Here is a 13,898-nt window from a genome sequence, read left to right as displayed (position 1 = left end):
TTGTCCCTTATTTTATTTAATAGAGTAAGACAAACACTTTTTTAAAAAATTAGAGGAAGTGTGAGTGTCATTTAGAAAGTGGTCAATAAGTGCAATTTCCCTTTTTATAAAAGAAAAGGGAAAACACTTTAATTCTGATTAGCTTGCTTATCAAACCAAAAGAGTAGTTGGATGTGAAAAAGATTGGCATACTTAAAACATTGAACAAAAATAAATAAGTTAGGGTAAAAATAAAGAAGTACTTACTTGGGAACTAGTGAGTAATGTTGCAAATGCAAGCCCCTGCCACATAGCACATGCTGGGGGAGCGAGCAAACAAACAAATTAAAGCAATAAATGGAAGGGGGAAGAGAGTGTGACAAATAAATTGTAAGTTAGCGAAGGAATGGCAGTAATGATAATGCGGTGGGAAACATAGGTTGAAAATGGAAAGAAATAGGGTGAGGTAGGGGTCATCATCAACCTGACCCCGTTTGTCTCCTCACAAGTATATCTTCGCACGTTAGGAACCTAGATGCTAATGTTACTCCGTGTATTTGAAAATAACGGGGTTGCAAGAGCAACAAGAACCACCCCTCTCTCTCTCTCTTTTTGCATTTCCACTTCTTTCACTTCACCATCCAAGTTCCAACATTAACTCCTTCTATGTTCTAACTCTCTCTCACCATCCATATTCCTCAACTTCAAATCCTCTCTCTCTCTTCTAGACCATTTTCTCTCTCACCAAAACTCATCTAAGTTGAGCTTTTCCTGCTTCCTTAATTTGTTTTGTTTAATCCTATTGTGATTTCATTGGTTCCCTTCTTCGCTAAGGAACAAGTGTGTCTATAATATAATACATAATCACATAGATGAGGTGGTTTGGAGTTGGTTTATTTTTATATGTTCTCCTTTTTTCTAACTTCATAAATGGTGATAATGATTCAAAATGTAGGTAGCTTAGGGAAATAAAAGTTTGTCCAAACTGGGTATTCTGCACTATTTTAAAAAAACAAAAACTTTAGTCATTTTTTTTTTTTGGGTTAGGATTAGAGGAAAAAGCATGAAGAACTTGTACTGGTTCAAAGAGATTTCTAACAACGTGAGATCAGGGAGAAGGCTTTCACTAGGGGAATACAAGAGAGCAGTATCATGGTCAAAGTATTTGATCTCTTCTGGGGCAGCCATAAAGGGAGAAGGAGAAGAAGAATGGAGTGCTGATCTGTCTCAGTTGTTCATAGGGTCAAAATTTGCCTCTGGAAGGCATAGCAGGATCTACAGAGGCATCTACAAGCACATGGATGTTGCAATTAAGCTGGTGAGTCAACCTGAGGAGGATGAGGAATTGGCTGTTTTGCTTGAGAAGCAATTCACTTCTGAGGTTGCTTTGCTCTTTCGATTGCGCCATCCAAATATCATCACTGTAAGTTCTGTTTCTTCAACCATTTATCTCTATTCCTGCATGGAACATACTAACTTTGATTTTCACCTTTAACTGTTATCACTATCAAAGATTAAAAGAATAGCATTTGCCCCCCACACCCACCTTTTCAACTTTTGTATGGTTCAAAGGTGTAAGTTTAGAGAGATACAGTTATAGAAAATATAGAACCGCGTCTATCCGTCTACAAATAACGACTTCTATGATATGGTGGTACTCCTTCTCTTTCCCTCTAATCGAAAAATGACACGTCATTAACATTCTCTAAGGTTGTTAGTGTTTCTTTTTTTGTTGTCGCTGTTGAAGTGCTAGTTTTTAATTGGAGGGAAATAAAAACAGGTGATTTGCATACAAAGGGGTGTGTGTATTCATCTGAAGTCTGAAGCTGTAATATGAAATTTGTATCAGCAAAAAAACAGCTGTAGTATGAAATTTCTTGGATGAAGTGTTCAAAACGAATAAATTATTATTAACATGATGGATTTACACATTTACTACATGTGCTAAGAAAAAAGTGTTTTTTTTTTTTCTGTGATGCATTGGGGCTTATTACATGAGTGCTAGCACTTGGTTCTAAGATTAGAGTTGCATTATTATTTTTTTATATACAAAACAAGGCTTTTTATGTGTAAAATATGCAACTGTTTAATAATATAGAAATTGAACAATTTCCCCCAGATATTGGCATAATATTTATTGGTGGTGCAGTTTGTTGCAGCTTGCAAGAAACCTCCTGTCTTCTGTATAATTACTGAATATTTATCTGGGGGTTCCTTAAGAAAATACTTGGTTCAGGAAGGACCACATTCAGTTCCTCTCAGAGTTGTTCTGAAATTAGCCTTAGACATAGCACGGGGAATGCAATATCTTCATTCTCAGGGTATACTTCACAGAGATCTCAAATCAGAAAACCTGCTGTTGGGGGAAGATTTGTGTGTAAAAGTAGCAGATTTTGGGATCTCATGCTTGGAATCCCAGACAGGCAGTGCAAAAGGATTCACTGGAACATACCGTTGGATGGCTCCTGAAATGATCAAAGAAAAGCGTCACACCAAGAAAGTAGATGTCTATAGTTTCGCCATAGTTCTGTGGGAACTATTAACAGGATTGACGCCATTTGACAACATGACACCAGAGCAAGCAGCATATGCTGTGACTCACAAGGTATTACATTAATTGTCCCCGGCCATCAGACTTTAATTCTTGTGTATTATTAATATAAAATTACACTATCAATTAATCAGAAATCATCATCAACTATATGACCAATGATAGATCCAAAAAAATTTAGTTATGAGAATGATACTCTCATAAACAATTTAGCGAGGGATAGTATTCATGTTATAAATTATTTTTTATGTATATTTTTAAATTATAAGAATAATTTATAACCATACATATACATAACATTAAAAGAAATTAAAAAACTATTGGGGGCAGACAACTGCCTCCAAAGGACATAAAATGGATCGGTCCCTTGAATATGATTTTTAAATAAATATAAAATTTAATAAATGTATTATATATAATAATTTACTATTAAACATAAGTGTAACTTATTTTATATTATAAGTGCTAATATTCTGTTTTTTCATTGTATTATTGTCTTGTTTTTATTTTAAAGATTTAATTTGAATAAGGAGTAAAAATAATTAAGGTATTAATGGCATGTTTGGATGTTGAGTTCCATTACTTACAGTAATTTGAGTAGGGACTTTTCATGACTAATATGTTCCGTACACCCTTTTGGATATGACGGGCAACTATCACTCATTGGCTATTATGATATGAATTTTACAGAGCATGTGGCTGTGTTTATCATATAGTCTTACTCATGAGAGAAAGACACCTCATCAACAATATTATATTACCCTAAGGTAGAGGCTTCTCTATTTTGCCTGACTTCCAGACGATTCTTAAGCTTTTGCCAACATTCAAAGATTCGGTATCTGCCATCAAAATTCATCACAGTCAATCATTGCTACCACCTCTAACTTTTCCCACATATGCACAGAACACCAAAATCAAGTTAGAGATTCGATAACAAAACATATATATTTGGACCAACACAAATAACATTTTCACATTCACTGTTTTTGCACATGTTACGATATCCTAGTGATATCCTTTACGTGAGGTGGCTGTATAAAATAATAAATGAAGATGGATTGTGCTGCTATTTTCCTATAGGACTTGTGAATCACAACAATTTATATGTTTTGGAAATGCTTAACACATTACACTTTTTTTGTCCGTTTCTAGTAGCTCAATTTGGTGGATTTTGTGCAGAATGAAAGGCCCCCGTTGCCATGTGACTGTCCAAAGGCTTTTAGTCACCTCATCAACAGATGTTGGTCAAGCAATCCAGATAAAAGACCACATTTTGATGAGATAGTCGCAATTTTGGAGAGCTACACTGAAGCACTTGAGCAGGATCCAGAATTTTTCTCTACTTACAAACCATGTCCTAATAATATAATTCTTAGATGCTTGTCAAAATGTAATAATATATTTGCTTCTTGCAAAGCTTAACATTCTCTTTCCAACAATGTAACATGAATTGTATTAAATCAATCCCAAGAACAAAAAATATGTTTAATTAATAAGTATAATCCTCTTCCATTTTAACCTTTTTTTTAGGAAAAGAACTTTTGCTCTGCCAGTTCTTCTATTTGTTTTCCATTTATTCCACAATGTCACCCTTTTGTTTATTTATTAATCGCAAGATGTGATTGGAACCTAAAAACTGTCTAGCAAAAAGTAAATAAAATATGTTAATATTTAATGTTAGTTAAACTATGAAAGCGGCGAGGAAATTTGTAAAGACCTGAGGGAATGGCATATTTTCATGTCTTGTATGTATATAGAGATAATTTCCTTAGGGTAATTATATTCCAACTTGATCATTCTTTCTTATGTACTATAATCAAAGCATAATAGTTATAAAAAAAGTACATTACTATTCTATAATTTCTTTGAGAAATTCTATTAGACTTATTTTATTTATATATATGTGTTATGATTGAGTTAATAATTGTCTAAAAAAATTAGATGTCATTATTTAAAATAAATAATGACATGCCAATTATTAACTCAATCAATACATTTATACAACTTATAGAAATACCTGCATTATACAGAAATTTAGAATTATTTAATGTAAAATAATTAATATTAATTATTCACTTTACACAACTTATAGAAATTAATTTTATAAAAAAAGTCTGCTCGTAATTTGTTTAAATGTCAGCAATGTAAAATATACGCTATATTAATCAATTAAAAATTAAAAATTATTATCATGTATAATAAGTTTATTCATTTTTATAATAATTATTTTAATAGTCATAATTAATATGTCCTAATTGATTAATAGTGTTACTTAAACACAAACATTTTTGCATATAAAATATGTAACCGAACGCTTTGACAACTTCCAAAAATATTGTACACTTTTACATTTTTTTTTCAGAAACCGAAAGGTATGGTAACATGGAAAACAAATAGTACATCGGAAAAAAATGTGAGAATATTTGTTAAATAAATAAAATAGTTTGTTAATTGTGTAAAGTATGACATAGTTTTCATGTTTATTTTACGTAACATTAAATTTGATGAACTAGTCTAAATCATCTCACAAAGACAGTTTGGCCGAGTGGGTTCAAATTCCACAGCTGTCATTTTGTGATTATAATCTTATTTTTTTGGTTGCTTTTTTACAGTAACAGAATACAGATTGCTTTATTTTGTGTTTTCTTAAACTTAACTCCCCTCACCAGATCAACAAGACAACAAGCAAATACATAATGCATTTATCAAATTCCACAAATTTCAATTAATCTTGGAAAAGTATTTAGAAGCTTTTACCCTTTTTTAAGTAAAATATCTTATCTAAACATCAGAATCACCAAACAGACTTGTGATTTTGCATGAATATAAATTACTTAGCTACAAAAATGAAAATTGGGGCTCTATTTTGCTAAAATCCCATTGTTAACAAAGGATCAAACTAATAAGTTCAACATTCTTTTTTTTTTTTTTTACAAACAACACTTTATGTTTTATATACTTTATTTTATAACTTAAATGGTTGTTACACCCACGTTCAATCTTATTCCATTTTGTATGAAATAGAAAGAGTGGCAGAGTAACCATCAAGAGGCTCATAAGGTTGCCCCAGCAATTATAAGGCGAGAAAATATCTTCAAAATTTCATTCAATATCATATTTGACTCTACATTTTGTTTGGAGGAAGATTTTCCAACAGCGCGTCATGATCATTGAGGGAAAAAAATCTCATGAATCCGGCAAATAATAAAAGAATGAGTGAAGAAATTTGGATGTTTGTGAAACAACACTCACATTTTCAAGGCACCGACGAACAATGGACGATATAACGCGAGAGGAGATACTATATAAAAAAGGTTGAGTGGGGACTGTGGTGATTAAATATTGATAATTAAACTTTCTTCATCTGTCACTAACACCCACAAGTGGGGCACTGTTTCTTGGACGTGTGTTTTTCTCAGAAATCTACTACAAATTAAGCATTGTCAGGAAGTGAATATTACTAATTTGCTTTATGATGATCACTGCCAAAAATGAGAGGATTTCTTGTTCTGTATGCTGACATAATTAAATATCAATGCACAATATATATATGCTTCAATTATCCTCCAGTAGTGTAAAGTTTTGAACTCAATCACTCGTGTTTGTAATATGATATGCTCATATTCACATGTATATTTCTGACTATGATTAAGCAATTACATCAATTATGACTTATGAGTATTGTCATAAATCATACTCTGCCGAGCCGATCCATGACATGTTTCGAAGTAAAGAAGAAATAGTCTTGTGTTCCCCATCTTTAAGGTACCAAAACTAAACTACAATTATCATTTGAGTTAGCGAACTGACAAGGACAAGTAGACATGAAAATTGTGCTCCATTGGGATCATTTTTAAGATATAAATCACTTAATCAGAAATTATATAAATGAATTAAGTTATTTTTGTTTTCCGTAGTATCTTTTATTAGGGAATCTTGTTAGAGAGAAAGTTAAGTTCTCAAACTCTAAATATAGATAAGGATGTTCACAAATTAATTCAAATTATTTTAAATTGTTAAATCAATCTTTTTTCTAAAGAAATTGTTAAATTCATCTAAAAAATGAAAATATATTAAACTACTTTTAATTAAAATAAATAAAAGAAACTATTTTTTCATTCATGAGAATCAAACACCATCTAAAAATATTTATAATAATTTACATGTCGTGTTCAATTAATTATATTAGATTCCCTAAAAAAACTATTTTTTTTGTGGTTGGGTCAGTTTATTTTTTCAATTTTCACGCGTGTAATTGAATTGAATCCCTAGATACCTATATAGCATGTGAGGTGTAGCCTTTTTTGATATATTGCGGTCAAACTTCTATATAGGTTTCCTTAAAATTCACTAGAAAACATTTATATATCAAGTGTATATATTTCTCATCTCATATCTATGTAGTCTCTATTCTCTGTATATATTAATTCTCTCTAAATAATTGTTTGGTAGTATTTTTATTTTCGAATGATAATTATATATATATATATATATATATATATATATATATATATATATAGAGAGAGAGAGAGAGAGAGAGAGAGAGAGAGAGAGAGTGCTATGATTTTATTAATAACATTTTTGTTTGGAAATTGCTCCTTTTCTTTTTCTGGTAAATGCGCGCTGGAAGCGCTGCTTCATCCGGTTACCAAAATTGCTATTGCATAAGTTTTCGAGGGGCACAATTGTCTTTATGCCAGATTGAAATGCGAGGTCACCACGTGGCATTGGTTTAAGGAAGAGAAAAGAAAGAAAAGAGCAACGACCACAGTTACCGGTTGCGCGCGGTTGGTTTGGGAAGAAGTGTCGTGACATTTCATTCCAACTTCGCAAAACCAAAACTGTTTTTTTTTTTTTTTCTTCAATCCTTGTTATTCCAAAAATCCAAATCCATTCTCTTCTCTTCAATTTTTTTCTTGAGTTCCAACCTCACCAAAAGAATTGGAAATTTTCCAATTCTGAGGGTATATATACCCTCACATCTCTGCTTTGTTTTGGTTCTCATTGTTAAGGTGTAGCTTCCATGTTTGAATATCAAGCCTAGGAAAGGACAAAATGGCACATATATATTCGCTTTGTATCGGTTTTCTTAGCCTTTTCTTTTTAATTTGATTTTGTTACATCCTTGGTTTTGGAATTTGTTTTTATAATTAATCTTAAGAATTATTTGAGTTATGAAATGGGAATTTGGTCATTGTTCCCAACAAGAAGGAAATGGTTGGCCTAAAACTATTGCATTAGTTTTATGCATGTGCTTTGAGCTCAAATAACCATTCTATTTCCATCAATTGAATAGTATAACACACCAACATATTGTGCCATCTCTCTAATATTGTTGATAGGATTTCCTTTCCCTTTGATTGTATTTTTATAATTAATATTGTTTTCTGTTTCATATTGGTTGTCCCAGAGATTCTGGTTCTTAGGGAATCAAATATGCCAGAGATCGTTACAAATGGAGTTAATGATGAAAGGAGAGTGAATGAAATGAAAGAGATTGGAACATTTCACGCATGAAGGAAACCTCAAGTCCAATAAAGAACCTAAGGAGTTCCTTGATTCCACAAAGAAGACAAAGTGTTGGTCCAAATTTTCCTGTTAATAGGGTGATTGGCACTTCCTCAATTGATAGGCTTCATGAAAATGTTAGTGACAAGCATGTTGGCATTAGTCATGCATATAATTATGTTATAATCATAGTAATTGCCATATCTGTAATTATAGAAATTAGCATATCTATAATTACGGGATTCAGAACCTTTTTTAGAGATTGTAATTATGCTTAAATTAGGCAAGTTGTTATCAGATTTGTATATATATTGCCTCTCCTAGAGAAGAATAATATAGCTTTGTTTTTACCCTATTTTGAGTTGGTATCAGAGCCATCCTTGGCTCTGTAAGTGCTACCATGAGTGATTCATCAGAAGACCCTTTGACACCCTCGCCTGAGAATACCCATGTCCAAACTATGAGCCTTGGATCAGAACCTGCAGCCATCCCCTACAGTGTGAAGCTTAATGGTGTAAATTATTCTCTTTGGTCTCAAGTCGTTGAGAACTTTCTTGCTGGCCTTGGTAAATATTGTTATTTAACAGGAAAAACTCCAGAACCCCTTACATGGCAGATGGAGTATGGAGAATGCTATTGTGAAAGATTGGCTCATTGGTACTATGGAACCTGATTTGATGAATCGGTATGTTCGTTTGCCCATAGCAAAGTATTTGGACTGCTTTATCTCAGACTTATTATGAAGGGGCTGACAGGTCAGTTATTTATGACTTATCTCGACGAGTAATGCAAATGAGGCAAGATGGTAGGCCTATTTCCACATATTATGCTGACTTGCGTGCAATATGGCAAGAATTAGACAATCGCAAGCCAATAACATTTTCTCAGCCTGATGTCATGCAAGCTCGACAAAAGGAAATTGATGAAGAACGTGTTTACATCTTTTTAGTTGGTCTGTACGACTTGTATGATGGTGTTCCAAGTGATATTCTTTGTACGGAACCTTTTCCCAATCCAGAGAATGCATTTGCTGTTGTCAGGAGTGAGGAGCAAAGGAGAAATACTATGCTGCATAGTCAAATGACTCCTAGCGTGGCAATGGCAACTAAAACTGCTCTAACTCAGAATCGATCCTCCTTTCCTTCTAAAAATCAAGGTGGTAGTGAGAGTGGTTTTAGTCATTCTCGTAATCCTAAACATGCTGCTGTAGATAACTGCTTCAAGCTCTCTGGATATCCAGATTGGTGGGATAATCTTAATGAACGAAAATCTCGTGTGATCGGCATAATCGAAAGGCCGGAGACAAGAGAGATGGCAAAGCCACAGTGATGATGTCACCTCCTTCCAATCTCGTCATCCATTACACTAACTTCAACATCAGTAACAACTATCCCTACTGGTTCCAACTCAGGTTTACAACAAAATACTCAATCTTCATGTAATGTTGGACTTGCTCTTATGAGTACTGATACTATCAAGGACACCGGATGGATTATTGATTTAGGTGCTACTGATCACATGACATTGATCAATCTCTCTTGCGTACTACAAGTAAAACTCACCGTACACATGTATCTAATGCTAATGGCATGTCTTCTCCAGTGACTAGTGCTGGCACAGTCATGTTGACACCTTCGTTATCATTAGAACACACTTGTTCCCTCTCTCTCTCTCTAATAATCTCTTACTTGTGCCACAAGTAAATGATCAATTAAATTGTCTAATATTAATGTATCCTCGGTTTTGTCTTCTTTAGGATCTCAGCAGCAAAGAGATTATTGGGCGTGGTACTAAGAGGAGGGGACTCTATTATGTGGATGATATCTGCTTCGGCAATGCGTTAACTAGTCAAAGCTCTACATGTGCCAAGAAACATCAAATTTGGATGTGGCATCGTGGCTTTGGTCATGGGTCTTTTGGTTATATTAAGCATTTGTTTCCATCTTTATTTTTGGATTGTAGCCTTTCGGATTTTCATTGTGATGTATATACGCTGGCTAAAAGCCATCGTGCAAACTACCCAAGTTTTAATAAGTCAACTGAGCCTTTTACTTTGATGCATTCTGATATATGGGGTCCTCCACCTGACCCTACCTTATCTGGATGTTGTTGGTTTGTGATGACTAATAGAAGTGATGTGTATGAATGCTTCTGCTCTTTTCATAAGATGATACTAACACAGTTTTCTACCGAGGTGAAAGTTCTTAGGTCTGATAATGGCCGTGAGTTTATTAGTCAAATATTACAATTTTATTTTCAAGATCATGGTATTATTCATGAGACAACATGCCCATATACACCTTAGCAAAATGGTGTGGCCGAAAGGAAAAATCAGCATATCCTTGGGATTACACGTGCGTGTCTGATTGATGCTCATATGTCATCTACATCTCAGGGAGATGCTATTCTGTATGCAGTTTACCTTATGAATCGAGTACCCAGTAGTGTTCTCAAATTTAAAACACCTTTAGAAAAACTCTCGGCTTGTATAATATACCTTCAACCTTAACCTTAACACCACGAGTTTTTGGTTGTGTTGCGTTTGTTCACCTTCATAAACATCAACGGTTCAAGCTTGATCCTTGTGCCTTAAGATGTGTGTTTGTTGGGTATCTTCCTCATAAGAAGGGTTACAAGTTCTATCATCCACCTACTAAGCAGTTTTATGTGACTATGGATGTTACTTTATCTGAAACAGAAATGTTTTTCTCATCACCCTCATCCACTTCTACTCTTCAGGGGGAGACATACTCTAAAGAGATGAATTTGATGGTTGTCCTTCCCGACGTTGTCATGACTAGTAAAAATCCTTCCAATATGGGCACAGGTTCTGCCCAAGAGTTATCTGCTCATATAGGTTCTGCACCTCAATGTGATACCACCAGCTCATTGGCACCTCAGAGTCCCACAAGATCCCCTTCTACTTCTATTGTACCCACCAATGATTCCATTGTTGCTGATGTCCCTGAGGTATGTATAGATTCTAAGGTTGATGCTAACAATTTAATTATGATCATGTTTTAGTTTGTGATGAGAACACGTATCAACTACCTCCTCGTAGCAATCGAGGAAAACCACCAAATGGCAAACATGAATCAGCCTTGGAGCATCTTGTTTTGGCCAGCATGGCAATGGTAGCAAATGCCCAAGACGTGGAAGTAGCATCTGTTGATTGCAACATTGGAGACACAAACTTATCCTTGGCTAGATATGATGAGGCCATCTTTGCATATGAGAGAGCTTTGACAGTTTACAAGACTCACAAAGGTGAGAATCATCCTTCGGTGGGATCAGTCTATGTAAGCCTCGCCGACTTGCATTGCAGGACATGGAAGGTAAGGGAATCAAAATCATATTGTGAGAGTGCACTTAAAATCTATGAGAATCCCATGCTTGGAGTCCCTCCAGAGGAGGTTGCTAGTGGTTTTATGAATGTCTCGGCCATTTATGAGTCAATGAATGAGCTAGAACAAACACTTAAGTTGCTTCACAAGGCACTAGAGATACTTAATGAAGGCTCTGGTCAGCAAAACACAATAGCAGGAATTGAAGCATAGATGGGGGTCATGTACTACGTGTTGGAGAACTACACTGAATCTTACAATGCTTTCAAGAATGCTGTGTCGAAGCTTCATGCTACCGGAGAGAAGAAATCTGCCTTCTTTGGTACTGTTCTTAATCAAATGGGACTTGCTTGTGTGCAGCTCCATGCCTTAGATGAGGCTGCAGAATTATTTGAAGAAGCGAGGGTCATTTTGGAACAAGAGAATGGACCCTGTCACCCTGAAACACTTGGAGTATATGGCAATCTTGCTGGCACGTATGATGCAATTGGAAGGTATCCATCCACTGTCCTTTTTCTTTTATTGGTTATAGTGTTATACTCTTTTCAATTTGAAAATCTTCTTTCACTATTGAGTATTTGGAACCCTTTCTAGTTACTGTGACATTATGCGAAGCAAGCTAGTATTTTGTTTTTGATATTGTATATTACTAGGTATCATAATCAAGCCGTGTAAATAATATCTATAATTTAATGTTTTAAATTGCGGTCCTAATCCCGGTTATGATTTTTGTCACAATTCTTGACATTGTTAGAAATTGCAAGCAAATGCGACTAATGTAGTCACAATTGCGGTCACTGGTGAATACAAAAACCTGGACACTGTGGTTGAAATTGTGGTCACAAACCAACTTTGAAATCATGATAATATCGATAACGAATATAATGCCTATTATTTGAGTTTGAAGTCAAATATTAGTCTGCTTGGTTTGAGATTGCATGCTTTTTCCTTGGCATTTGTATGGGAGAAATTTGTCAACTTGAACAAAAATAGATTAACAGAAGGACAGTTGAAATTCGCCTTCTGAAACCTTTGTTATCGACTTATAGTTGAACATATAAGCAGTTTGTGTCTTTCTCTATAACAAAACATTATCCTGTTCTTAAAAAATTAATTACTATGACTGTGGAGTGACATTTACTAACTTAATATGTAATCACTTATTTTCCTCATATATATGCACTTTTGTATTTTATTTCAGGTTGGATGAAGCAATTTAAATGAAATTCTTGAAAACATTGTGGTAATGAGGAAGGAAAAGCTTGGGACAGCAAATCCAGATGTTGATGAGAAGAGAAGGTTGGACGAGTTGTTAAGGGAAACAGGCAGAGTACCAAAAACAACCTTGTCGCTGAGGCCTGATCGTGCATGATGATATGGCTAGCTAGCTAGGATTGATGAAAAGCTCTTATGTTTTTACGGGAATTCTAGAAATGGAACAATGAGCATATATAGAAAAACAAGTCGTGATGGTGGTAGTTTATGTGGGTAAAATTTAATTAATTGAATGAATGAATGAAGAGTTCAATATTTTATGCTAAATTATTGCCCAAATTAAGCTATATTATTTGTGGATTCAATGTAATTATTCACCGTATTTAGATGTGCAATTGTTTTGTGTATACAACATAAATTTCTTTGTTTGATTGGTTAGAATAATTAAACTAAACGAAATCGAATCAATTTGCAGTTTGTCACTATAAATAAACATTTACCCTAGGTAATGTGGGTGAGGCTTGTAATATAACATAACTATTTAGTACGAAATGGTTAATACAAATTGTTACAAATTTAAAATTTAATATATGATTAATATAAATTATTACGAAATGATTAATGAAGACACATATGAATGTTTATAGCATGTTTCAGTGTATTTATTGAATATTTTCTCGTATCCTTATTAATTACAGTGAAGTTATTTTTTTTGATATAATTCTCTCTGATATTTACTCTTCTTGAATTCTTAAAAAAAAAATTGAATATAGTTAAAAAAGAAATTGAATTCCCCATGTTTGCTCAATCCTTTGTAATTGTAAATCAACTATCTCTGTGGTCAGAAAACAAATTAACTATACAATATCACATGTGCATGTCCTGTCACTGCACCATAATATGTGTCAGCTATTCTTATATATTTCTTACACACACTGCAGCATGCATGCCAAAAGCTAGCGGTTGAAAAAAATTTACAATGGAAGGTGTTAAGAATAGAGTCCCACGTCGGATAATTCATGAACATGATAAGTGCTTATATAGCTGGGTAGACCACCCCTTATGAACCGGTTTTTAAGGGGACCTTTCGGATGCCTTTGCTGCACTATAAAATTTAATATGGTATCAGAACCATATTCTGCTTCTGTCCGGTGGGTGCCGCCAGTGATAATTCATGAACATGATAAGTGCTTATATAGCTGGGTAGACCACCCCCTTATGAACCGGTTCCATGGGGTACATAACTACATATATATTAATTAATATCTCATGACTCTTAATTATATTCGTCACCCTCTTGT

The 13,898-nt window shown here is 34.1% G+C and overlaps 1 protein-coding gene and 1 pseudogene across 2 annotated transcripts; both read left to right on the top strand.

Annotated features, from left to right (window-relative positions):
• Nucleotides 1–513: 513 nt before the first annotated feature.
• Nucleotides 514–4,048, top strand: LOC100785212 (serine/threonine/tyrosine-protein kinase HT1). 2 transcript variants are annotated; one of them, XM_041011121.1, is made up of 3 exons: nucleotides 514–1,402; nucleotides 2,129–2,584; nucleotides 3,221–3,684. In XM_041011121.1, the coding sequence occupies exons 1-3, from the start codon at nucleotides 1,043–1,045 to the stop codon at nucleotides 3,299–3,301; spliced, it is 897 nt and encodes a 298-aa protein (XP_040867055.1). In that variant the 5' UTR covers nucleotides 514–1,042; the 3' UTR covers nucleotides 3,302–3,684. The 2 variants fall into 2 exon arrangements, with proteins under 2 accessions (XP_040867055.1, XP_003550738.1); XM_003550690.5 differs by lacking the exon at nucleotides 3,221–3,684 and adding an exon at nucleotides 3,710–4,048 and having other exon boundaries at nucleotides 516–1,402.
• Nucleotides 4,049–9,290: 5,242 nt separating this feature from the next.
• On the top strand, nucleotides 9,291–12,865 carry LOC100784681 (protein KINESIN LIGHT CHAIN-RELATED 3-like; annotated as a pseudogene).
• The last annotated feature ends 1,033 nt before the right edge of the window (nucleotides 12,866–13,898 follow it).

The sequence above is a fragment of the Glycine max genome, chromosome 17, assembly GCF_000004515.6.
Source record: "Glycine max cultivar Williams 82 chromosome 17, Glycine_max_v4.0, whole genome shotgun sequence".
Classification (NCBI taxonomy): Eukaryota; Viridiplantae; Streptophyta; class Magnoliopsida; order Fabales; family Fabaceae; genus Glycine; species Glycine max.
Note: the sequence above shows the minus strand (reverse complement) of the source record. Positions and strands in the feature narration are given on the sequence as shown.